Consider the following 26586-nt stretch of genomic DNA (forward strand, 5'->3'; position numbering starts at 1 on the left):
AATTTGCCCTCTGAACCAGAAGAGCCCAGGAAGTCCTACTAGCCTAGGAGCTTCTTCATCTGGTGCTTAACAACTTAATTCATCTTAACATTCCTTTCAGGCCACACATGGAGGCTCATGGAGACTGTAGTGTCCAAGCTGCATAACCAAGGACCATGAAAAGCCTATTGTAAACATTTTCTCACCTGGGGTCTGCCTTCTCTGCCATGCCCACCCTCATGACTCACTTTCCAGAAGCATGCCCCAGTACAGGATCTCCACTGCCACCCACCTGCCCACCGATCTCAGACTAAGCTCTTACTGAAAGCAAAGCCCCGCCTCTCTTACCTCGAGAGATGGTCCCTCCAGGGGCAGGGTTGACACACATGGGTGGAAGACGGGGTGGGGGAAGCTTGCACTGACGCTGCCTGTGCTGGGTCCGATCTGGGGAAAGAGAAAACACACAGCGTGACATGTTCTCGCTTCACAGTAAACATTACTGAGCTAATTCACCTTGAGAATCCAAATGGACCTCAGAAAAACACTGGAGAGCCAATCCCAGGTTCTGAGGACCAGGGCATCAATGGCATACAACAGAACAGTAACTGGTATACAGACACACCAGAAACATCCCTGAAGAAGATCCCTTCTGACTCTCTAGAAACCCTAAGACTTCAGCTACCCTTTAGGAGGTTTATGACAGCTTGGTTTCGTTTTTCTGAGAGAGCATATCAAATGACCCAGGCTGGCCTAGAACTCATTATGTAACCAAAGATAATTTGAACTCTTAGGTCCAAGTGCTGGAATCACAGGTCTATGTCATTACATCTGGCCTCTCTGGGAATCTTAACATACATCCTATCTGCTTTGCTTTAGTCTTTTCTTGTTGTTGTTTGAGATAGGGTTTCTTTGTGTAGCCCTGGCTGTCCTAAAACTACATCTGTAGACCAGATGACATGAGTTCAATCCCCAGATTCACACAGTGGAAAGAGAACTGACTCTGACCTTTACAAGTGTGCCACAGAACACAAATCAATACAGTTATAATTCGAAATGCTAAAGTGATTAACTTGTCACACCAAAGGTTTCATTTAAGATACTAAATCCTACTTAAACAAGGACCTACAAATTTCACTAAATTTTATTTTTATATTTACTTATTTGTGCATGTGTACATTATTTTATGCCATAATGTACATGTCAAAGTCAGAGAACTCTCTGGAATCTGTTCTTTCCTTCTACCACGAGTTCTAGGGATCAGACTCGGGTGCTCAACCTTGGCAACCAGCACCTTTACCTACTGAGCCATCTTTTCAGTCCACATATTACCTTTTCTTGTTGTTATTGCTGTTCCAACAGGGTCTCACTATAATAGCCCTGACTGGCCTGGAACTCACAGAAATCCAGCTGCCTCTGCCTCCCAAGTGCTGGGATTAAAGGCTTGCACCACCACTGCCTGGCCGCACTACTGTACTTACCCTTGCCCAAGGTCTACTTCTGCTATATCTTCTTTTTTACTATAGCATTTGTATTGATCCTTTGAGGGCTTGATACATGCACACAATGGGTTTCAATCATGTTCTATTTCTCCTGAAAGTTGATTATATATATATATTGGTTTTTAGAGACAGAGTTTCTCTATATAGCCCTGGCNGTCCTGGAACTCACTCTGTAGACCAGGCTGGCCTTGAACTCAGAAATCCACCTGCCTCTGCCTCCCAAGTGCTGGGATTAAAGACACTCACTCAGCCCAAGTAAATCTAAGAAATCCTGACCCCGTGCTAACTGGGGCCCATTGTGTAAGAACATTAAACAAGGGCTGGGGATCTAGCTTAGCTGGTAGAGTGTTCCTATTATGCACAGAGCTCTGGGATTTATCCCTAGCACTGAATAAACTGAATATGGTAGCAAGAGAACTGGGAGTTCAAGATATCCATGGTCATGTAGCGAGTTTGAGGCCAGTCTGACCTGTGACTCTCTCAAAAGAAAAAGAGTATTAAATAACACAAGGCTCTTCCTCCTTCACAAAACCTGCACTGTTCTTTCAAATATTCCTACTACAAAAGAACTGTATGTCACCCGCCCTTTATTAGTGAGTGGACAACAAAACCCACAGGTTAGTAAAGAGACACAAAGTAATTAAGTGACTTGAGGGTTTCAGCTCAAAAAATAATGTTCTGCCGGGCGTGGTGGCGCATGCCTTTAGTCCCAGCACTCGGGAGGCAGAGGCAGGAGGATTTCTGAGTTCGAGGCCAGCCTGGTCTACAAAGTGAGTTCCAGGACAGCCAGGGCTATACGGAGAAACCCTGTCTCAAAAAATCAAAATAAATAAGTAAATAAATAAATAATGTTCTGTCCACAGTAATCTCCATTTCAATCTTTCTACTTAGCACTTCCTCCATCTCAAAAAAAAAAAAAAAAAAAAAAAGCAACTCAGTGTTTCAGCCTCTATGCAAAGAGATGTCATGACAGAAGACAATCAAAGAGGTAAGAAGCTGTTCACAGCTCACAGCCCTGGTGTCCTCGTGGCACCATACTGTGGGTCAGACAGACCACCACTTGGTTAGAGGTTCCCTTGCCTCTATGAACATAAGAGAGAATAGACACAATTGGGAGAATCTATTTAATAAGCAGTTAAGGAAATACCATTCTGGCTCTATTTTTGAAACATGCTCACATCAGAGCCTTGGTCAGCTTTTATACACACATATACACAAACACTGACATACACAAGTAAGTTAATATGATTTGAAAACTTTAGTCAAAGCTGGGCGGTGGTGGCATACACCTTTAATCCCAGCACTTGGGAGGCAGAGGCAGGCGGATTTCTGAGTTCGAGGCCAGCCTGGTCTACAGAGTGAGTTCCAGGACAGCCAGGGCTACACAGAGAAACCCTGTCTCAGAAAAAAACAAAAAAATAAAAATAAAATCCCTGGGTAAGAGGCAACATCAGTTCTGAGCTAAGGTAGGCAAGGAAAGAAAGGGTTACAGAAATTATAGAGTCAGGGAACTGCACCCTGCAGAGGCGGGCTCACAGCCTCCCTAGTGCCCAACCACACACAAGACACAAGACGGGCAAGGAATCGTGTACAGTTCTACTCTTACCTTTTCTGAATGAGTCCAAGCTGAACATTTCTGGCCAGGAGAGAAAGCTGGAATCCTGAGAAGGAGGGTCAAAAGGCCATGAGTGTTGACTACTATTCCTGGTTCAAGACTCTGCAAAGACTGCAAGAGCACAGACATTATCCAGAAGACTAAGGGAATGAAGCTGGAAACCAGTGGCCCCACCACCACTCCCCAGGTTTAAGAATTCAAAGGCCAAGTCAGGAGGTGGTGGAACGCACCATTAATCCCAGCACTCTGGAGGAAGAGGCTGGTGGATCTCTGTGAGTTCAAGGCCAGCTTGGTCTATAGAGTTAGTTCCAGGACAGCCAGGGCTGCAGAGAGAAGCAGCCTTCCTTTTTTTTTTTTTTTTTTTTTGTTAATTTGCTTCACTTTCTGAACTCTGATCCTCCTCCATCTGCCTTCCAAGTAAAAGAATGACAAGTGTGTGCCACCATGCCTATTAACTGAGGACTCTATTTAGAGAGTACAGGGAAAGTAACACTTATAATTTAGTAATCTGTTTTGTAAAGTATTCAAACTCATATTTAGAGATCTTAACAATAACACTCCTGGAATAAGATTAGGTCCAGTAACCCTTACTAAATTTCGTTTTTAAAAAATCTACATATTGTTTTGCACATGAGGTTAATGTCTAACATTGCTAGGAGACTGGGAGGGCCTATATCCCTGTTCCTGACTGCTAGTCTCTTTCATTCACACTCATTGGGATGTGGGCAGTAAAGGGCTTGATCTTTCAAAACCACAATATGACCTCCTCTTCCCAAGGTATGCTGGAAATTTCAACCAGTAAGATATGGTGCACTCCAGAGAGAAAACTTTAATAAAAATCAATTACAACACCATCAATGCAAATTAAAGGAAGAGTGTAGTTTGGAGTCCTAATTTTAAAGAAGACCTGAGTGTTTTAGGGTTTGCTTGTTTTGGGGTTTTGTTTTTGTTTTTATTTATTTATTCATTTTTTGTATTAGGAATTATATATACTCAAGGCCTTGTTCATGCTAAGCAATTGATCCACCACTAAGCTATATCCACAGCCCGTAAACAATAATTCTTGCTAGGAAATTTTAAGATAATCTGCATGTAAACAGACTTGGATTTTGTTTTAAATTTGGTTTTTGGAGGTTTTTTAGATAAAGCTTCACTCTGTTACCTAGTCTGGCCCAGAACTCACTATGTAGCCCAGACTGTGATTGAACTCAAAGAAACCCTCTTACCTTGGGCTGCCAAGTGCTGGAATTACAGACAGGAGTCACCATGCCTAGCAGAGTTTTGCTTTAAAAGTCTCTGGATCCTCTCTTGTCAACAAAGTTTCATATACCACAGTCTTTTCCTGTCTTCATCTCAAAAAATATGAGATTCAAGATATCAAATCATTTCATTTTATCGTGTTCTAGAACATTTCACAGAGATCCAAAAGAAACGTGCTTCTCTTATAATGTGGTAATGTTTTTTTAAAAACATTTGATTCAGTCTAATATAATTTATAGCGATACATAAAAGTCTAGTAAGTCAAAATTTCTTTTGTGAGGAAACACAACTTCTAGTAGATTGCTTACAGGATGTCTTCAAGCCACTAATAATGAACGATACCCCTAAGAGGGCTACATGCTTTATGGTGTGGCTGAGCAAAATGTACACCATGGCTCTACGAGCAGGGCTAAGCCACCTTACCTTATAAAAGCAGTGAAGGGCTCAGATTTTGCAGGCTTTTAAACTGGAGCTGAATTCTCTCCTTGCTATTCCTCATCACGAGGCTGGGCCTCCTGGAAAATAACAAGGTAAGGTCACTGGAGTGGCAACCTTCACTCGGAGGCAAAACTATACCAATCATAGAAATCAATGTACTAACTTTAAAAAGTTTTAACACGGGCTGGTGAGATGGCTCAGCGGGTAAGAGCACCCGACTGCTCTTCTGAAGGTCCTGAGTTCAAATCCCAGCAACCACATGGTGGCTCACAACCATCCGTAATGAGATCTGACACCCTCTTCTGGAGTGTCTGAAGACAGCTACAGTGTACTTACGTATAATAAATTAAAAAAAAAAATCAAAACAAAATTTAAAAAGTTTTAACACAATAGCCTCACTCAAGAGGCCCCTGACCCGTTCTAGACCCACCAAATGTGAGCTGTGCCACAGAGCATTCATAAGAACATTTTCTCCAAGCTCAGAGCAAAAGCCCCTTCGCTTTTCTAATCCCATAATGGCTATAATACCAATCTATCTAAAATGATACTTCCAGACTGGGAAAATTATAATCTCAAAAACATTTTCACAGTTTACAAAGAATGCCCATAGACTTGACCTCATATAATCCCTGAAGTTATCCTATGAAAAATATTCTCTCCCAGAGAAAGAAACTGAAGCACAGATATCTAATTTACCCAGGATCCCATAGCATCAGGACTGAATGAATTCTGACCCCATGGTTTACACATTTCTATTACACGACTTTTCTTACATATCAACCTGTATTCTGCATGTATCATGTTCATTTTTTGAAAGCATAAGTGGGGTCCAAAACTGGGTAAAACTTTTTGGATTATAGCTTTATAAATTAAAATACTGAAAAGTTTGATCTTTGGGTGTCAGGTGGGGTACACCTACATAGACAGAAACTTTGTCAAAGAATATATACATGTACAAGTAAAAAGCATTATCATAAATCTAAATAATAATATATAATAAGATCAGGAACGAGTTCTCCTGCCTGGAAATGTCATACTCTGAGATTTAAGTATAAATTATAAGATGTTGTCAAGAGGTGCATGGCACATGGCGCTGGGGTCACTGCCTTCCAAGAAACCGTTGCAAGGAAAATCATCAGAAAATGTGTAATTTTACTCTGGCCAGTAGGTTGCATCCAAAAACAAGTTGAGACCTTGCAACTGGACGGCAGCAGTCTATTCGCTACCATGCATGGCGAGCACCCATGAACTGGGGGTTGTAAGATGAACAGTCTCTGCATTGGAAAGCCGCAATTAAAAGACCAATGTTGCTTACACAAGGACTATCTAGAAAGCGCATAGACGCTGTACTCTTGGCTTGAGGGTTCTGAAGACCCCTGGGACTCCACTTCACTGCAAACAAAGGACCCACCATGCATTAGGTCTTCCCCTGCAAAATGGGACAAGTCACTACCAGCAAACAAAGAACACCTCACCCCTTAGCCTCCCCCACTGACAAGGTCGGTGCAAAAGGAGGCAAACCAGAAGAGTAAAAAATGCACCAAGGCCTCCCTTTAGAGGAACGGTCCTGACCGCACAGTGGGAGGAGGGGCAGACAAAGGTCTCGGGCACTCCGGGGACTTCCTCCGGGCCCAGCCTGGGGAAAACCGAGCATCCCCTGAGGCGAAGGCGTCGTCGAGCCAATGAAGCCGCCTCTCTCGGCCTCCACTGAGCCCCTGGCAGTGAGGCCCGCCCCGGCGGACCGGTCTGGCCCCCGCCCCGCCCCGGCTCCATGGCAACGGCAGGCCGAGGCCTGGCTGCCCGCGGCTCGGCCCGGCCGGCTTCCCGGGCAGGCCTAGGATGCCCGGCCTGCTCCTCAGACTCGCCAGCTCCTCCTTCCCACTCTCTGCCAGGCCGCCGGCCGGACTCGGGACCCCTCCTCGCGCCGACCACCCCCGACCGTGTCAGGCTGCTTCAAGGGGCGCGAAAGGGTAGAATAAAAAGCCCAATTCACCTGTTGTTACAGATGTGAAACAAGCCTCGGTGCACGGCGCATGAGCCGCGGGCCCCCCCTACTACGGCCGGACTACAACTCCCACCAGCGACGGCGCGGTCCCTTCCGGGTCCCGGGGCGGAAGTCCCACCTGCGGCCCCGGCTCTGTTCGTCCTGGACTCCTGTGCGGGCTGCCGCTTCCTCGGGGCTCGCCAGGCGTTCGGCTGCCTAGGTTGTCTCTAGTGTTCCTCGGCTCACAGCGCGAGTCGGTCAGTCTGAGCCTGTACCCGGGCACTGGCTGGAGGGAGCGCGGCTGTAGCCCCAGACGCAGGCGGGACTTCCGGCGGAGCGGCCGGGGACGCGCGTGGCCTGTGCCGTGGGAGCCGGCGGGAGCTGGGGACCGGTGGTCATCTCTGGCTGGTCTCTCCATCCCCAGCCGCAGCTCTGTGTCGCACCTTTTCCCTCCTGCGTCTCCCCTTGGTCTTCTGCACTTTTAGGAAGGTGAGAGATTTTTGCCTCACAGAGACATGAACCAGGCAAAGGACAGGGTAGCGCTAGCTGCTGGCTTCAGGGGGGTGTGGTGAGGGACGACTGCGAGCCTAGGCCACATCGACTCTTGGGAGCGAGGGAAGGGGTTGTGCCTGTTTGTCCTCTGAACAGAATGAAACCCGCCGTCAGTAGAGGAAACTCAGTGGCGTTGGGCAGTAGTTCACATCTGGGAAGACAATATTTGAGGATGTGCCCTTTCGTGATATTTGGAGAACTAATGCAATAGCTTATAATTTAAAACAGACGAAAAAAAAATAAAATACTATGTGTATGCGTGTGGTACCACGTGACATGGCATCAGATCCCCGGAAGCTGGAGTTACAGGCTGTTGTCGGCCAGCCATTATCTTAGGTTTTCTATTGCTGAGGTAAAAATACCATGACCAAACGCCGCTTGGGGATGAAGGTTTACTTCTCACCTTATAGGTGACAATCTGCCACCGAGTAATGTCAGATCAGGAATTGAAGCAAAAGACATGGAGGAACCATTGCTTACTGCCTCATGGCTGATACACAGCCCAGAATTTACTATCTCCCCAGGTGAGGCACCCCCAAAACCTCCACCCTGCCTACAAGCCAGATTGTTGGGGGCAGTTTCTCAATTGTGGTTCTCTCTACCCAAATGACTATAGCTTGTGTCAAATCAACCAAAACACACACAATTACAACAAAACTACTAATCAGGCGAGTGTTCATAACCACTGAACCATATCTCCAGCCCGTTTTCCTATGCTCTTTTTTTTTTGTGCAGCTATTTAAATGTATTACTAGCTGGGTGCCACAGGTGACTTCAGCTGGTCCGGAGCTGGGGAAAGACAGCTGGGAGTTAGAAGCCAACCTGGATTGCATAGCAAGAAAGGCATGGTAGTATGTGCTTCCAATCCTAACGTTCCGGAAACAGAGACATGCAAATCTCTGATCCGAACAGTTCCAGGCCAGTCAGAGAGACACAGACCCTGTCTCAAATGAAGAGGGAAAGAAAAGGAAGGAAGGAAAGTATACTAGTTCTTATTTTCCTGCTACATTGCACAGAAGGCTAGGAGAAACGAAGGAGGTGAAACAAAGAATTGCTTCTTGAAAACAAAACATAGAAATCCCTGCAGTGCCCAACATGTTTGGTACATACTTGGAATCCCCATAGAAACAGGATCTTCAAGGCGAGCCTCAGATAGTTAGACCAGTTTGAATTATCCAAGACTGCATCTCAGACAAGCAAACAAATCCTTGTGCTGGTAATTTGAGAGACTGCTATTTATAGGCAGGTATGTAGACAATATGACCCTGGTGTCAGGAAGCCTAATATCCTAGTAGAAAAGAAGACAGAGTGGGAGCCAAAGGAAAGAGATAAATGCTAGAAAGGTGTGAAGTGCTAGGGACACAAGAGAAGTCTTGCCCACTGCTGAGTGCTAAGAGTGTTGGTTGAGAAGTATGTCCTGAGACTACAATGGCTCACTGTGGTCAGCAGATTAAATAAATGTGTAGACTTTTTACAGAAAATAGATCAGACAAAGTTTCTGAGTGTAGTAGTGTGTGGTTTAACCCCCATTTGCTACAAGTATGAGGCCAGCCTGGGCTCCATTGAGAGACACTGTCCCAACAACGAAGTAGAAAATGGGTGCTGGAGAGGTGGTTAAGCAGTTCAGAGCACTTGCTCTGCTAGAAGACCCAAGTTCGATTCCTAGCATCCACATTGAAGCTAACAGCCCTCTGCTGTTCCAGTTCCAAGGGAGCTAATTCTTTCTGTATCAGTGCCACCTAGACATAGACCTAAAGTCAGACAAATATTTATACACAGAAAAATATATAAATTTATTAAAGTGGACCAGCAAGGCAATCACCAGAGCCCACACAGTAGAAGGAAAGAACCAAATTGGGGGGACTGGAGAGATGGCTCAGGTTAAGAGCGCCATACTGCTCTTCCAGGGGTCCTGAGTTCAAATCCCAGCAACCACATGGTGGCTCACAACCAACTCCAATGGGATCTGATGCCCTTTCCTGATATGTCTGAAGACAGCTACAGTGTACTCATATAAATACAAATAAATGTTTTTTTTTTAAATAGCCAAATTGGGAAAATTGTCCTTTAATCTCCATGTACATGATGCTGTGCTATGGTGGGCCCACCCACCCACTCACACACATACAAATAAATGTTCATAACGTTTTGGTTTGATTTTGGTTTTTTGAGACAGGGTTTCTCTGTGTAACAGCCTTGGCTGACCTGGAACTAGGTTGGCCTTGAACTCAGAGATATGCCTACCTCTGCCTCCATAGTGCTGGGATTAAAGCCCTGTGCCACTACTCCCAGCAATAACTATAATATTTAAGAATTAGAAAAAGGGAGCTGGAGAGATGGCTCAGCGCTTAAGAGCACTGACTGCTCTTCCAGAGGTCGTGAGCTCAAATCCCAGCAACCACATGGTGGCTCACAACCATCTATAATAAGATCTGATGCCCTCTTCTGGGGTGTCTGAAGACAGCTACAGTATACTTACATATAATAAAATAAATCTTTAAAAGAAGTAATAGAAAAAAAATAGCTGGTAATGATGCATACCTTTAGTCCCAGCACTGGGAGATGGCAGAGGCAGGTAGGTCTCTGAGTTCTAGGACAGCCATGGCTACACAGAAATCATGTCTCAAAAAGAAAGGAAAAAAAGTCAAACACAAAATCATTATAAATCAGGCCCAGTGTCTCACACCTTTTAATTCCCGTGCTTGGGAGGCAGAGACAGATCTCTGAATAGCCATAGACATATAGTGAGAATGTCTCAAAACAACAACAACAACAAGCAAACCAGAAGTAGATCTAGAGAGATGGCTCAATTCAGAACACATACTGCACTTGTAGAGGACTCTACTTCCCTTCCCAGAACTCAGGTCAAGCATTTTAATTATTTCTAATTCCAAGTCCAGGGGATCTGACACCCTCTCCTCTGGCACCTGTACTCTGTACACACATATATACACAGACACACACTTTTTAAAAAAAGGAATGTCATGTTAAGCGATTTCCCTGGTTTTTATTTCTTTGTGGTGGCCTTCAGCATACACTTTATTACTGAACTACACTAGCAGACTCTTAAGAAATCTAGTCTCACCCTTTAGATTGGTTGGGCAATAGAACTATATTGGCATCCTCACACCTGCCTCTTTCCTCCACCACCCTCCCTACTTTTCACACTAGAGATTACCCCAGAATCTCAGTCAAGCTGCTTATGTGCCTTAATCACCAAGCCACATTCCCCAGCCCCTTTGATTCTGAGTCAGGGTATCACTGTATGGTAGACCAGGCTGACCTTGAACTTACAGATCTTCCTGTGTAGGGAATGGAAGAAGTTCTGAGTGTGTACTATTGGCACAGGCAAGGACAAGGCCTCAGCCCCATGGAAGTGGCAGAGCCTTAACCTGGGTAAAGGCTTGAAAGAAATGCCAAAGCTTTCCTCAAGGGACCAAGTATGAGTGTATATGAACAATGTCCAGTGTGTGCAAACACTAGCAACTGCAGCTTCCCTTAGATGTTTATAGCCTCAGAGGTCTCCTGCCAAGACTAGCCAACCCTTCTCCCCCTCCCCCATGCTGTACCTAATAAACATGCTGAGGGTCCAGAACCCTGCCTCATCTCAGCTTTCCTGTACCTAAGTGTGTATGCCTATTTTCATTCCTACCCTGCTTCTAGTCAGGGTTCCAGGCCCCACGCTGAGTGGGATGTGGTACAGCTACCTTCTGCCTCCCTGGTGCTGGAATTAAAGACGTGTGACACCTGCCTGTTCCCTTCACCCCCACCCCCATGAAGTGTCAGGCTATATACCATTCTTAGTGCTTACTGGCTCTGAAAACTGAGTATAGAAATAGCCACTTGCTCTTTGCCCCATTGTCACAGACAGAGCCCAGCAGCTGTTCCTGCATCTATAAGGCTGCTGTTTTTGTATTTGCAAAAACCATTATGGTATATGTATATGATGTTTGGGAGGTGCAGGGGATATATGTACGTGCCACAGCATACTGAGGAGCTCAAAGAACAAATGGTGGGGTTTGTTCTTTCCTTCCACCTTTATGTAGGTTCCAGTGATGAGCTCGAGTCATAAGGCTTGTATGAGAAGTACCTACCCACTGAGCAATTTCTCTGCCCTCATGCTTTAAATGCATGACAAGTTCAAAGCCCAGACATTGAGGTTTTTGTTTTGTCGCCACTTTTACTTGTAGAGAAACATGTGTTTCTCACCCTCTGTTACCTATACTTCATGAGGACAGTTCTCCCACCCCTTCAGACATGTTACTTTATGGGTTGTGAAGGCCAAGTTGCCTCTGCTTATTTCTGGATGTATAACTGGGCAACATTATAAGACACTATGTTTATTTTTTTATTTTTTTTGGGGGGGAGGGTTTCAAGACAGTATTTCTCTATATATCCCTGGCTGTCCTGGAACTCACTTTGTAGACCAGGCTAGCCTTGAACTCAGAAATTCGCCTGCCTCTGCCTCCCGAGTGCTGGGAGGCATGCACCACCACGTCCAGCTTAGATACTATGTTAAAAAAAAAAAAAAAAAAAAGATAGGCCTGGCAGGTAGAGACGTAATTAATAGTGGATTTAACTTGGTGTTTGTGTATGTTCAAAACAAAACAGAAGCACAAGTCCTCAGAGCAGACCTGCGCAGTAAATGGTGTGCAGGACACATGAAAATGAATACTCACCTGGGCTCAGTGTGATGAAGCTACAGAGAATCAAGGACGAGAAACCTTGCCAGGCATGGTGACACATACCTCTGGTTCCAGCCCTCAGGTGGCAGAGGCAAGTGGAGCTTTGTGAGTTCATGAACTCATGAGCTCTAAGTGAAGAGACCCGGCCGCAATAACCAAAAGAATTGAACTGAGTCGCAGTCTAAGCAGAAATTTAGTTAGCAAAGCTAAGCAAAAACAATACTCCAAAGAGAGTGGGTGAGCTGCCTCAAGACAGAACAGCGTGTGGGTTATGTTATGAACTTAGAAGAAAGAGTTGAGATTGCTGAGCAGTTTTGTCCCCAGAACTCACATGGTGTAAGGAGAGAGCCATCCAAATCTTACCCTCTTGTAAAGTGTGCACCATAATGCCTATGTGCATCTTCGTAAGTAGGTGGTGTGCTCGTAGGAGTAAGATGACCCTTTCTCCTTCTAAACCGTGGTGGTCAATTCTCTCTCTCAAGGTATTTCTTCCAGTGATACTCTGTAAAAGCCCAGAAAGGAGATAAGAACTACAAAGCCCACCAGGCGTGGTGGCACACGCCTTTAATCCCAGCACTCCGGAGGCAGACGCAGGCAGATTTCTAAGTTCGAGGCCAGCCTGGTCTACAAAGTGAGTTCCAGGACAGCTAGGGATATACAGAGAAACCCTGTCTCGAAAAACCAAAAAAAAAAAAAAAAAAAGAACTACAAAGCCCACACTGCACATGATATTATAGTGGGGTCAGCTCCATTGATTCAGACCCTTCATCAGTGCACATATGGGAAAATGTCCTGGTGCCTTAGTGTCTTATACAGTGAGAACCTGGGCTCAACTGCAAGGATGTTTAACCATAAAGGATTATTTCTAACTCTGCCTACTTGGTATCACTTTTTTCCTTTTCATATACTATCTCACTGTGTAGACCTGTCTGGCCTAGAATTCACAGTGTAAACCATGCTGTCCTCATACAGTGGGTAATTGTTCAGGCCAGGCAATTCTGGTGACCTGAGTTCAGTACCTGGGACACATGTAAGGGTGGAAGGAGAGAAGCAGCTCTACAAAGTTGTCCTCTTACATGCTGTACTGGCCAGTTTTGTGTGTCAACTTGACACAGGCTGGAGTTATCACAGAGAAAAGAGCTTCAGTTGGGGAAATGCCTCCACAAGATCCAGCTGTAAGGCATTTTCTCAATTAGTGATCAAGATGGAAAGGCCCCTTGTGGGTGGGACCATCTCTGGGCTGGTAGTCTTGGTTCTATAAGAGAGCAGGCTGAGCAAGCCAGTAAGAAACATTCCTCCATGGCCTCTGCATCAGCTCCTGCTTCCTGACCTGCTTGAATTCCAGTCCTGATTTCCTTTGGTGATGAACAGCAATGTGGAAATGTAAGCTGAATAAACCCTTTCCTCCTCAACTTGCTTCTTGGTCATGATGTTTGTGCAGGAATAGAAACCCTGACTAAGACATATGCATACCTGCCCACTCATGCACACACATCATGTACACACACAATAGTAAGACTTTTAGGCCTGGAGACATGGATCAGTTGTTAAGAGCACTGACTGCTCTTCTAGATGTCCTGAGTTCAATTCCCAGCAACCACATGGTAGCTCAAAACCATCTCTAGGCCGGGCGTGGTGGCGCATGCCTTTAATCCCAGCACTCGGGAAGCAGAGGCACGCGGATTTCTGAGTTCGAGGCCAGCCTGGTCTACAAAGTGAGTTCCAGGACAGCCAGGGCTATACAGAGAAACCCTGTCTCAGGAAAAAAAAAAAAAAAAAATCTGTAATGGGATCCAATGCACTCTTCTGGTGTGTCTGAAGACAGCTACAGTGTACACACATACATTAAATAAACAAATAAATTTTTAAAAAAGATTTCTAAATGAAAAAAAAACAAATTTGTATAGAATACAGTAGAGGAGACAAAAAGAGGAAGTGAAAAACATGGTAAAAATGATAAGTTGTGCAAGAGGACATAACTGTATCAAAACATATGTATGGGCCAGTGAGATGGCTCAGGGTACAGATACTTTCAGAACCATCCCAGTGACCTGAATTAAATCTCTAGATCCTATTTATGTGAAGGGAAAAAGGGAAAACTAACTTCACAAAGTGTACTTGTGTGAATTGAATTCAGGTTATCAGCAACCTTACCATTTATCTCACTGATAGTCTTACATAAATACTAAATTTTTTACTTTTTTTTTCAAATCTCTTTATGAAGCTCAGGCTGGATTCACATTCGTTCTGTGATTACATAATTACAGTTGTATTCCCATAGTTGTAGCTAAATTATAGATAGCAGGCATACACTTAGTGATAAAATAGGTACACACACACACCAACTTAGAGGGGAAAACGGTTATTTTAGCTAACAGTTCCCGTTTAGTGTCTATTGTTAAAGGGAAATCACAGTACTAGGAGCTTGAGACAGCTGGTCAAGGGCAAAGAGAATGAATTTATACTTGCTACCTTGTACTCAGTACCTTGGTTTCTATACTGTTGTATAGTTAAGGATTTCCACTGCTTAGGATAGATGGTTCCAAGTTACTGTAAGTTGTGTGACGTTGACAAGGCTAACCATCACATATGGGAATGTACACATGAATGTATTTAGAGGTTCATTTTTTGGCACTGTGGTAGATTGAATCTAGGACTCATGCTTTGTAGCATGCACTCTACCACCAAGTTAAACCTCCAGTCTAAATAGCTTTCTTTAAAATTGCTTTTATGAGCCGGGAAGTGGTGGCACGTGCTTTTTATCCCACCACTTGGGAGGCAGAGGCAGGCGGATTTCTGAGTTCAAGGCCAGCCTGGTCTACAGTGAGTTCCAGGACAGCCAGGGCTATACAGAGAAACCCTGTCTCAAAAAACCAAAAAAAAAAAAAAAAGTTATGTATATGAGTACACTGTAGCTGTCTTCAGACACACCAGAAGAAGGCATTGGATCCCATTACAGATGGTTGTGAGCCACTATTTGGTTGTTGGAAGTTGAACTCACGACCTCTGAAAGAGCAGTCAGTGCTTTTAACCTCTGAGCCATCTCTCCAGCCCAAATATCTTTGCTTTAAGGTATAGTACTAAGCATGTACTTTGATATCTTGTCTGCAAATTATTTTAGCAAATTGTCACTCTTATGTGGGAGAAAATGGGGTAAGACAAGGTTGGATTCTTTAAATTTTTTTGGAAATAGGGTTTCTTTGTGTAGCCCTGGCTGCCCTGGAACTAGCTCTGTAGATGAGGCTGGCCTCAAATTCACAGAGATCTGCCTGCCTCTGCCTCCCAAGTGCTGGAGTAAAGGTAGGCATCACCCCCTCATGAGACAGGGTTTTTGTTTTTGTTTAGGTTTATTTATTTTACTAGTGTGTTTGCTTGCATTATGGATACAACGTGCTTGGAGGACAAGGAGGTTAGAAGAGAGCATTTGATTCTCTGAACCTGGAGTTCTGGATGGCTGACTCACCATGTTGATCCTGGGAATTGAACCTGGCTCCTCTGCATGAGTGACAAGTGCACTTCATCACTGAGCCATTTCTCAAGCCCTGAGACAAGGCTTTATCATATATGCAACTCAAGCTGACCTTGAACTCACAAACTTCCTCAGCCTTCTTAGTACTTGCATATAATACAGGGGGTGGTAGTGGTAGGGGAGCTGGCAAGATGGCTCAGCTGGTAAGAGCACCAACTGCTCTTTTAAAGGTCCGGAGTTTAAATCCCAGCAACCACATGGTGGCTCACAATCACCCTTAATGAGATCTGATGCCTTCTTCTGGTGTGTCTGAAGACAGCTACAGTGTACTCACATATTAAATCTTTGTGAGCAAGTGGGGCTAGACAATTCCCAACAACCACATGATGGCTCACAATCATCTGTACAGCTACAGTGTACTCACATACATAAAATATTAAAAAATAAGACAGGACCTCACTCCAGGCTGGCCACCAGCTCACAAAGGTCTGCATGTCTTGTGTCCTAGTGCTGGGATTAAAGGCCTGAGCCACTATGGCATGGCACTTTGTGGGTTTGTTTGTTTTGGTTTGGTTAATTTGGTTTTATGAGACAGTCTATGTACATAGCTCTGGCTATCCTGGTATTCGATCTCCTTATTTCTGACTCTGAGTGGTGGGATCAGAGGCATTTGCCACACTATATTGGGCAATTTAAATTTTTTATTTTTTAATTTATTTTATTACTATTATTATTATTATTGTGTAGCCCTGGCTGTCCTGGAACTCACTCTGTAGACCAGGCTGGCCTCGAACTCAGAAATCCACCTGCCTCTGCCTACCAAGTGCTGGCACAGTGTACTTGAAAAGGGATGTTTACTTCAGATATAATTTCTGGCTCAGCAGTTAAGAACACTTGTTCTTCCAAAGGACATGGGTTTGATTCCCAGCACCCACATGGAAGCTCACAACCATCTCCAAGTAACTCCATTTCCAGCTGATGCCCTCTGCTAACTTTCATGGGCACTAAGCACACATGTGGTACACAGGCATATATGGACAAACAAAAGATTTATACACAAAAACAAACAGACTCTACCACCTGGAACTAGTTATTTAACTTCTCTATGATTGTTGTTCCATTTTGACCATGACTCATTTTTTTTTTTTTTAAAGAACTCTTGGATGGTTTTATTTTTTCCAAAGATTTATTATATGTAAGTACACTGTAGCTGTCCTCAGACACTCCAGAAGAGGGCGTCAGATCTTGTTACGGATGGTTAATGGCCACCATGTGGTTGCTGGGATTTGAACTCAGGACCTTCAGGAGAGCAGTCGGGTGCTCTTACCCACTGAGCAATCTCACCAGCCCCCCCTCCTTTTTTTTTTTTTTTTTTTTTTTTTTTCCCGGTTTTTTGAGACAGGGTTTCAATGTATAGCCCTGGCTGTCCTGGAACTCACTTTGTAGACCAGGCTGGCCTCGAACTCAGAAATCCCCCTGCCTCTGCCTCCTGAGTGCTGGGATTAAAGGCGGGCGCCACCACGACGGCTCTAGAATACTTTTAAAGTGATGAATTTGAGAGTTCCTGAAGTGCGAATATCACAAAGGAAGATAATGTCCAGTCGCAGAAGTAGCTGGAGCTAGGCCGACTAGGCAGAAACCATCTGATGTGGTTCGAGAAACATTAATGAAGGCCCGAATGTTTGTGAAGCCGAAGCTCCAAGCAAGACTAGGTCTTTAATGCAGGTCCCCAAACCGACGCGACCTCCGGGACTAGCAGGAATTGCTTACTAGCGCTCGGGGGGGGGGGGTGGCTTTCTCCAGCAGAGATACAGAACCTCCTTGAGATTGTTGACCGCCTAACGAATAGACGAAGGGGGCCCGGGAGAGTCATTCGTAGTGTACACCAACAGCAGAGGCTAGGGCTCAGTTCCGAGACCAGAGGAAAACGCGGGCAGCCTCTGTCTGTAGCGGACGACCGGCGTGTTGCGCATGCGTACGCCCGCTCTCAGCGCCCGTCCGTTGCAGCGCCAGGGTCCAGAAGGGGCGTGGCCGCGCCTCGGCGCCGGAAGAGGGTTGGCTGGGCGGGGCTAGGAGGAGGAGGAGGAGGAGGTGGCATCTGCGCGCGCGCGCGCGGGTGCGAACGGGAAACGCCGCGAGGGCCAGGCTAGGCCGGGCGGTAGACACGACGGACGGTGACTATGGCCGCGACAGCGGGTGGCGGTCCGGGAGCAGCAGCAGGCGCCGTGGGTGCAGGGGGTGCGGCGGCGGCCTCTGGGCTCGCCGTGTACCGGAGGAAGGACGGGGGCCCGGCCAGCAAGTTTTGGGAGAGCCCGGACACGGTGTCCCAGCTAGATTCGGTGCGAGTCTGGCTGGGCAAGCACTACAAGAAGGTGGGTTCGCACGCGCCCGTGGGGACCGAGGAGCCACGCGACGGGGGCTGATGGTGGCTGCCCGCTTCGCATGCCTCGGGCCGCCCCTCCCCCCCTCCGCGCGCCACGAGGGACAACAAAGGCCGGCTCGGCGCTTGCCACGCCCCCGCGGGCGACTAGGCACGCGGCGACCTGGCCCCAGATGCCGGTTCTCTGTGGCCCACGCACTCGCGTGGGAAGCCTCAGCTCACTCGCTCTTATGTGCAGAAGAGGTGGAGCTGGACAGAGTCGCAGAGCGTGTGTTTCTGTTCTTTTGTTAGCTGCCTCAGGTGTGTGAACAAAGAGCCCATCCTAATGAAAGTATCTTGAAGTTTTGTTTAGAGACCAGTTGGTAAGCGGCTAGGTAACTAAGGGCTTGCTACCCTGTGTGGATTAGTAGGGGGCCTTGGATGACTGGCCTTGTGGATTAATGTAGGTTTAAACCTTGTATTGTAGGATTGATACAGGACTATTAAAAGTGTTGGTTTTCCATTTCATTGTACTTTAGGTGGTGTGTAAAGATCTGAGTACAAGCGAGAGCTTCAGTTTATATCATCTATATTTTTTTCGTAATGTTTTTTGGGGAAAAAAATCTTGTGTTTCCCGTACTTTCGAATGCAAATTCTGCTGAGTCAGTTGTTTTAGAAGTCGTGAATTTTAACCCTTTGTTGATACTTTAAAATTTTACAACTGTTTGTTTTGGAGGGGCACACGCAACTCCTGTTTGCATGTCCACTTAAGCAGATAGATTCTCCTCGAACACCATACTGGTCCAGGAATTGAACTTAGGTCTTGATGCTTGTGACAAGTGCTTTTACCCATGTGTTTCCACCTCATTGGCCCCAATACCTCTAGTAAAATTTCACCTTCGTGTAAATGCTGAAGAATGAATCCCTTAGTTGATACGATGAAACATCCAAAACACTTCCTCTACTTTTTTTTTTTTTTTCCGATCTTGTACTCTTAAATTCAGTAGTAGTGGTTACCCCATTGTGGACCCAGAATGGGTGTTGAGATTTGCAAGCCTGAAGATGCAACTCCATGTTCTGGCTCATAGTTGACATTTAACTGTCTCACCTTTCTTAATAGTTGTTTCTTGTTTATTGAATGAATAAAAGTTAAACTAGGACCTGGGGATGTAAATCGGTTTGTAGAGTGTTTGTCTAGCATGGGTTAGGTCCAGAGTTTGAACCCCCAGCACCCTGCATAGAGCCACCAAAACCAGGCATTGGTGGCTCTCTGCTGCAGTCTTTTGAGAGGGGTGAGTGAGATCAGAAGTTCAAGGCCATCCTTTGTTACATAAGAAGGTCAAGGCAAGCCTCAAGGACCAATATGGGACTCTGTCTTAAAAAAACTAAAAATGGACAAACTAGCGTGAACCATTTCATTCAGTGTCTGCAGCTTGGTGAAGCCTACTTGTGTTTGACAAGGATCTTGGGTTGCTTTGGTGATACACTGGTGTTTTCAGAAGTGATCATGTCTCTAAGGCTTGGAAGTCAGAAGTAGAGTTGACTTACCTCTGCTTGGTGTACCCTACACTTTGTCCTCTTCCTCCTGTCCCTGCTCTCCCGTTTCTGACACCATCTCACTATTTAGACCAGACTAGCCTCAGACTTAAAAGAGCTGCCTGCCTGTCTTCCGCCTAGGATTATAGGCATGGGCCACACACTAGTTCATTGATTATTTCTATTGCATTTTACAGTGTATTTAGGACATACAAATGTAAAGGTTTCTTTGTGTGTAGGATGTGCATGTCAGTATCCACAGAGGCCAGAAGAGGGCATCTCATTCCTTGGAACTGGATGTAAACTGCAAGATCCGGGTGCTGGGACCTGAACTCTGGTCTTTGGGAAGAGCAGTAAGCACACTTATCTTCTGAGCCATCTTCAGCACTAGAACAAAAATTTAAATATCAGCAATTAATATGAAACAAATGAGACATGAAAGGTCTCTTTTCTTTCTGCCTGGGCCACATAAGACTTCACTTCCAAAAACAAAACAAAAAAAACATCATTGCTCCGAAGCACCTTTGTGGGCGAGCATGGTCTTCACTTCCTTGCAGATTCTCCTTTTTTTTTTTTTTTTTTTTTTTGGTTTTTTGAGACAGGGTTTCTCTGTATAGCCCTGGCTGTCCTGGAACTCACTGTAGACCAGGCTGGTCTCGAACTCAGAAATCTGCCTGCCTCTGCCTCCCGAGTGCTGGGACTAAAGGCGTGCACCACCATGCTCAGATTCTCCTTTCAAGTCTAGAGTTCTGGGGTTATGAGGATGAGCCACAATAGTGGGCTCAAGTAAAAAGATAAATTTGGTTTTAGTTTCTCTGTGTGGTTGTTTTGCCTGCATGCATGTCTCTGTACCAAAGTTCGCCTGGTGTATGTATAAGCTAGAAGAGAGCTTTGAATCATCTGGGACAGGAATTAGCATAGTTTTGAGCTGCCATGGAGTGCTGGGAATCAAACCTAGGTACCCTGGAAGAGCAGCCATGGACTCAAGTGCAGAGCAGCTCCAGCTCTATCAAAGGTTTTGTAGTTAATTCATTAGTTACATTTTCCTTGTCACAAATCTACTTCCTGGTCTTTACAATTGGTTTGCTTTTTTTTTTTTTTGCCTTTTTAAAAATGATTTACTTATTTTTACTTTATGTGTATTGTTTTTTAATTTGCGTGTATGTCTTTGTGAGGGTGTTTAATACTCTAGTACTGTAGATATAGATGTGAGCTGCCATGTTGGTGCTAGTAATTTGGAAGAACAGTGAGCACTCTTAGTCACTGAGCCATCTCTCCAGCCTGGTTTGTCTTTGTGTGTGGGTGTGTGTTTAAGGGTGCTTTTCCTGCATGTATGTCTGTGTACTCCATACATGACTGGTATCCTCAGGCCTGGAGAGGTCGTGGGATCTCCAACTGGAGTTACAGACATTTCTGAACTGTCATTTGGGGGCTGGTAAGAGCATCTAGTCTTAATTGCTGAGCCATCTCTTTAGCATTTATGATCTGCCTTTAACTATGAACATGTATTATTTTTATGATTCTTTATAGTGGAGAATGAACTTTATGCACCTAAAATGTGGTGGTTCGGTGCTGTTACTAAGTAGGTACTAGGAACTAACATAACTTAGCTTTCTCTCTAGCATTAGCTGTACCAGGTTTTGTTTTGTTTTTTTTTTTTTTTTAAAGATTTATTTATTATATGTAAGTACACTGTAGCTGTCTTCAGACACTCCAGAAGAGGGCGTCAGATCTTTTTATGGATGGTTATGAGCTACCATGTGGTTGCTGGGATCTGAACTCTGGACCTTCAGGAGAGTAGTCGGGTGCTCTTAACCACTGAGCCATCTCACCAGCCCACTGGACCAGGTTTTAAGTTCATGTCTTTCTTTATCTTGCAGTATGTTCATGCAGATGCTCCTACCAATAAAACACTGGCTGGACTGGTGGTGCAGCTTCTACAGTTCCAAGAAGATGCCTTTGGGAAGCATGTCACCAACCCAGCTTTCACCAAACTACCTGTAAGTCCATGAACTTGTTAGTAGGCATCTCCAGTTTCTGTACTTTTAGGTGTCACTTTTAGTTCATTTCCCTTACTATTGCCAGGCAATATAGGGGGTAGCGGGGAACAACCTGTACAGAGGAGGCTTTTGTTTGTTTTTGAGACATCATCTCACTGAGCCCAGGTCTGGCCTGGGCTAATACTGTCTGTATTAGAGGCTAGCTGTGAACTGTCCCTTTAACCTTTACGCCTTGAACGGGGATTACTGGAGTGTGCTGTCATCTTCAGCTTAGTGGTGGAATTCTTTCCGGCTGTGCTATTTAATGTCTTTTATATTCTGCAACAATCAAGGAGAAGTAATATTTTTCTGTTATGGTTGCTCTCTGCTGTGTTGTCTATACCGATGCTTGTTTATTAGAGTACTGTGTGTGTGTGTGTGTGTGTGTGTGTGTGTGTGTGTGTGTGTGTGTGAATTAAAATTTTAAATTTACTTGTGTGTGCTTGTATGTGTATGGACACATGCCTGACACAGCAGGCTTGTAAAAGGTCAGGCCAACTCCCACAAGTCAATCCCCCCCCCCCCCCCCCCCGCATGTGGGTCACAGGGAGCAAACTGAAGTCGCCAGGCTTGGTAGTAAGCACCTTGACCTGCTGCCTTCTACCACATGAAGTATGTTTATTCATTTACACGGAGGAAAACAATAACAGGATGAGTGTCCTCAGCCGTCAGATAACTGTAGTACTCTAGTGAGAGCCACAGCAAAGGATGCTTATACAGAATTGGAGACCTTCTTTTCTTTCTGGTTTTTAAGCCTAGGGCCTTGTGCATACTAGGCAAGTTCTGTAACAGTTTTATTTGACTGGTTCACACTAAAGGTCTGTGGTAATTTCTATACTTCTAAAATTATATCAAGGGACAGTGAGGTGGCCAAGCAGATGAAAGCACTTGTTACCCTGCTCGATAGCCCAGAGTTCCATCTTTGGAACCTGCACAGGGAAAGGAAAGAACACGGACTCTTAAATTATCCTTTATGTTTGCTCTTGTACTATAGCGCTGTGTACCCTCCCACAAAATAAGGAAATACAGTGTGGTGTTGTGTTGTTTTGTGTTTTTCACACAGGATTTCTCAATGTTACTGGCCCTGGTTGTTCTAGACTCACTTTGTAGACCTCCAACTCACAGAGATCCGCTTGCCTCTGACTCCCAAGCGCTGGAATTAAAGTCCTACACCACCATTTCCAGCTAATAAATACAAATTTTGTCAATTAAAAATCTTTTTTCTTTCTTTCTTTCTTTCTTTCTTTCTTTCTTTCTTTCTTTCTTTCTTTCTTTCTTTTTCTTTCTTCTTTTGGTTTTTCCAGACAGGGTTTCTCTGTGTAGCCTTGGATTTTTTTTGTTTGCTTGTTTGGTTTGACTTTTTTTGAGTTTCTCTATGTAGCCTTGGGTGTCCTTTAATGTACTCTGTCAGCCAGGCTAGCCATGAGCTCAAAGATTCTGCCTCTTTCTCTCTACCTCTTTTTTTTTTTTTTACATTTTATTTATTATATGTAAGTACACTGTAGCTGTCTTCAGACACTCCAGAAGAGGGCATCAGATCTTATTATGGATGGTTGTGAGCCGTCATGTGGTTGCTGGGATTTGAACTCACGACCTTCAGAAGAGCAGTCAGTACTCTTAACCACTGAGCCATCTCTCCAGCCCTCTCTCTACCTCTTAAATATTGAAATTAAAATTGTCACGGTGACTGGAGAGATGGTTTGGTGATTAAGAGCACTGGCTGCTCTTCCAGAGGACCTGGGTTCAATTTCCAGCAACTACGTGTTGGCTCACAACCATCTGTTAGGGGATCCAGTCCCCTTTCCTGGTGTGTCTTGAGATAGTGGCAGTATACTCATACGTGAAATAAATAAATTGTCGGGTGGTGGTGGCGCACGCCTTTAATCCCAGCACTTGGGAGGCAGAGGCAGGCGAATTTCTGAGTTCGAGGCCAGCCTGATCTACAAAGTGAGTTCTAGGACAGCCAGGGCTATACAGAGAAACCTTGTCTTGAAAAAAGAAAATAAATAGGGGACTGGCGAGATGGCTCATCGGACAAGCACTGACTACTCTTCCGAAGGTCCTGAGGTCAAATCCCAGCAACCACATGGTGGCTCACAACCATCCGTAATAAGATCTGACGCCCTCTTCTGGTGCGTTTGAAGTCAGCTATGGTGTACTTATGTGTAATAATAAATAGATCTTTAAAAGTAAGTGGTTGGCAGTAAGGCGTGCGCCACCAGGCCCAGCCAGATAGGAGTTTTTAAGTGTAACATGAATGATGTTATCAGAACCTTTTCTTATTCTTTTGTGCAATTTGTGGTTTTTAGGCAAAATGTTTCATGGATTTCAAAGCTGGAGGCACCTTGTGTCACATTCTTGGGGCAGCTTACAAGTACAAAAATGAACAGGGCTGGTAAGTTTTTAATTCATTTTATGTTTTGATGTGATGATGATAGTGATGTGAAATCATATTCTTTTTTATGTAGAGGATTCTGTAAGAATATTCGTGTTAATGGCAAGGTAAGGCCTTTTTTTTTCTTTTTAATAAGTTTTCACTATTTCATTTTAAGATTATTTTTTTCTCAAGATTGAAGTTTCAGTCAGCTGTGGTGGTGTGAACCTTTCAACCCAGCCCTTGAGGCAGAGCCAGGCAGATCTCTATGAGAGGTCCCTGTAACAACCCCTCAGACAAAACCAAAGCAGAACTGCTTTTCTTAGGGAAATAGGATGCTTTGGTTTTGGGTACTAAAGATTGAATTGAGGGCCTTGTGCATGCTGAGAGTGTGTCCCTAGCTACAAGGAAATTATTTGCACATACACACTTAGGGTAGTTTTGTTTATTTTTTGTTGTTGTTTTAAGATGGGGTCTCTAGTAGCCTTAGCTGTCCTAAACCCCACTATGTAGACCAGACTGGCTGAGTGGGACTCCTTTGTAATTTAATGGCATACCTGTGAAGAGTTGTACAACTTATTTTCAGAATTGGAGTGCTGAGAGGTTTATTTCTGGATGTGGCAAAATTTCTTAGTAATTTGGATTTCTTCTGAAGGATAGAGTTGACTTTTTTTTTTTTTTTTTTTAATCTTGGGCTGGAGAAATGACTCAGAGGTTAAGAACACTGACTGCTCTTCCAGAGGTCCTGAGCTCAATTCCTAGCAAACATATAGTGGCTCACAACCATCTGTAGTGGGGATCCAATACCCTATTTTGTCTGAAGACAGCTATAGTGTACTCATGTAGATTTACAAAAAAAAAAGGTCTTACCTTAAAAGTTGTATTACATTTTGAGTTGGAGAGATGGCTCAGAGGTTAAGAGCATTGACTTCTCTTCCAGAGGTCCAGATGAACAGAGGGAGCCCACTGCACACAGGATATCATCTGTGTGTATATTATATACATACATGTTTTTTTGAGACAGGATACATTTTCTTTTTTTTTTTTTTTGTTTGTTTGTTTGTTTGGGTCATGGTATAAACACAACAGTCAATAAATAAATAAAGAGAATGGTAGGTGCACCAAATTTGCAGAACAAAAAACTAAAATGGAAGCAGAGCCCAGGAGTCTATCAATGAAGACAAAAAAAGCATGAGGTGGTCTGCAACACGGGACAGTTCAAGATGGGTGGCCTCTGACCTTGCACATGCTAGGATTTCAGGCACATAGATTAAAAGATGCCAAAGAATAAAGAAGTAAATCAATAGTCTGTGATTTCACTCAAACGGGAAATGTCATTAAATCTGTCTTATGAAGTTGAAATATTTGCTAACAAATTATTTTAGATTTCTACTTTTTGTTGTTCTTGCATGAATTTCCTTTGTGTGTTTCATCTGAATGTGACTCAGCTTTCCAGGTGTGAGGGGTAACTACCCACTGAGCAATCTTTCTGGTCCCTCTTCTTTATGTTTTTGTAGTACTCTCGTAAGCATTTCAAATGTTCCTTAGTTCTTTTTCTGTCTTTCATCCATGTTTTGATTTTGGGTTCTTTGGAAATGGATACAGATGAAGACTGGAGTGTCGGTGTGTGTGGGTGTGTGTGGTGAGGGGGGTTGCAGGGGTCATGATTCTGAGATGGATACAGATGAAGACTGCAGTGCTGTTGTGTTAGGTTGAGGAAACAGACAGTGGCTCACTATGTAGCCCTGGCTGGCCTGAAACTCTCCTTATATACATCAATTAGGATTAAAACTCAGAAGAAACATGCCCACTAATGCCTCCAGAATGCTGGAATTATACCCTGTCAGTAATGGCTTTTCGTTGTTGTTTCAAAACAGGGTTTCTCTGTGTAGTCTTGGCTGTCCTGGAACTCACTGTGTAGACCACACTGGCCTCTAACTCAGAAATTCCCCTGCCTCTGCCTCCCAAGTAAAAGGATGCGCCACCACTGCCCGGCTGTTAGTTTTTGGGGGTTTTGTTTGGTTGGTTGTTTGGTATGGTTTTTGTTTTATTTATTTATTTTTTTTTGTCAACCTGACAAAAGCTAGAGTTATCTGAAAAGAAGAAACCTTCACTGAGAAAATACCCCTTTTTTATTGGCCTATAGTAGTAACCCTGTAGGGCATTTTTTTGCTTGTTTTATTTTTTTTTTAATTGATGTGGAAAGGCCCAGCCCACATTGTGGGCAGTTCAGAGGTGAAGAGCTGACAAAAAAATAAGAAAGCAAATTAAGCCCATAGGGACCTGAGCAAACCATAGGGAACAAGCCATGGTCTCAGCTTAAGTTCCTGCACCGTTTCCCTGATGATGGGCTCTAACTGTGAACCAAGCTAGAACATACACTACTTTCAATAACTGGTTATATTCTTTTCTCTTTACTCTATAGACTCAGCACGCTTACCTAGTGCTCTACTGCTGAGCCACACCCTTTTCCTCTCTCTGCTTAAAATATATATATTTTATTTTATTTATTTATTTATTTATTTATTTATTTTTAGGTTTTTTGACTTTCAATAACTGGTTATATTCTTTTCTCTTTATAGACTCAGCACGCTTACCTAGTGCTCTACTGCTGAGCCACACCCTTTTCCTCTCTCTGCTTAAAATATATATATTTTATTTAATTTATTTATTTATTTATTTATTTATTTTTAGGTTTTTTGAGACAGGGTTTCTCTGTATAGTCCTGGCTGTCCTGGAACTCACTTTGTAGACCAGGCTGGCCTCGAACTCAGAAATCCACCTGCCTCTGCCTCCC

The 26586-nt window shown here is 44.2% G+C and overlaps 2 protein-coding genes and 1 non-coding gene across 11 annotated transcripts in view; 1 reads left to right on the plus strand and 2 right to left on the minus strand.

Moving 5' to 3' along the window:
• Dhx30 (DExH-box helicase 30) overlaps positions 1–7041 on the minus strand; it is a 30266-nt gene extending 23225 nt beyond the window's left edge. The window contains exons 1-5 of one of the 9 annotated variants that reach the window (XM_021205932.1): positions 6785–7041; positions 4777–4868; positions 4320–4445; positions 3085–3204; positions 328–423 (exon numbers count right to left, since the gene is read on the minus strand). In XM_021205932.1, the coding sequence (XP_021061591.1) occupies positions 328–423; positions 3085–3112 (124 nt within the window). In that variant the 5' untranslated portion in view covers positions 3113–3204; positions 4320–4445; positions 4777–4868; positions 6785–7041. Of the gene's footprint in view, positions 1–327; positions 424–3084; positions 3205–4319; positions 4446–4776; positions 4869–6106; positions 6731–6784 lie in introns of those variants that run through there. The other 8 variants (XM_029542883.1, XM_029542881.1, XM_021205933.1 and 5 more) reach the window with 8 other exon arrangements.
• Positions 7042–11104: 4063 nt separating this feature from the next.
• On the minus strand, positions 11105–11232 carry LOC115064891. The gene has a single exon (XR_003844715.1). It is a non-coding gene; the product is annotated as a small nucleolar RNA SNORA43 (small nucleolar RNA).
• A 6308-nt stretch (positions 11233–17540) lies between these two features.
• The window catches only part of Smarcc1 (SWI/SNF related, matrix associated, actin dependent regulator of chromatin subfamily c member 1), a 94133-nt gene continuing 85087 nt past the window's right edge, over positions 17541–26586 (plus strand). The window contains exons 1-3 of the mRNA XM_021205909.2: positions 17541–17853; positions 21257–21376; positions 23725–23810. Of these exons, the coding sequence (XP_021061568.1) occupies positions 17662–17853; positions 21257–21376; positions 23725–23810 (398 nt within the window). The 5' untranslated portion in view covers positions 17541–17661. The remainder of the gene's footprint in view (positions 17854–21256; positions 21377–23724; positions 23811–26586) is intronic.

Source organism: Mus pahari, chromosome 10 (genome assembly GCF_900095145.1).
Source record: "Mus pahari chromosome 10, PAHARI_EIJ_v1.1, whole genome shotgun sequence".
NCBI lineage: Eukaryota > Metazoa > Chordata > Mammalia > Rodentia > Muridae > Mus > Mus pahari.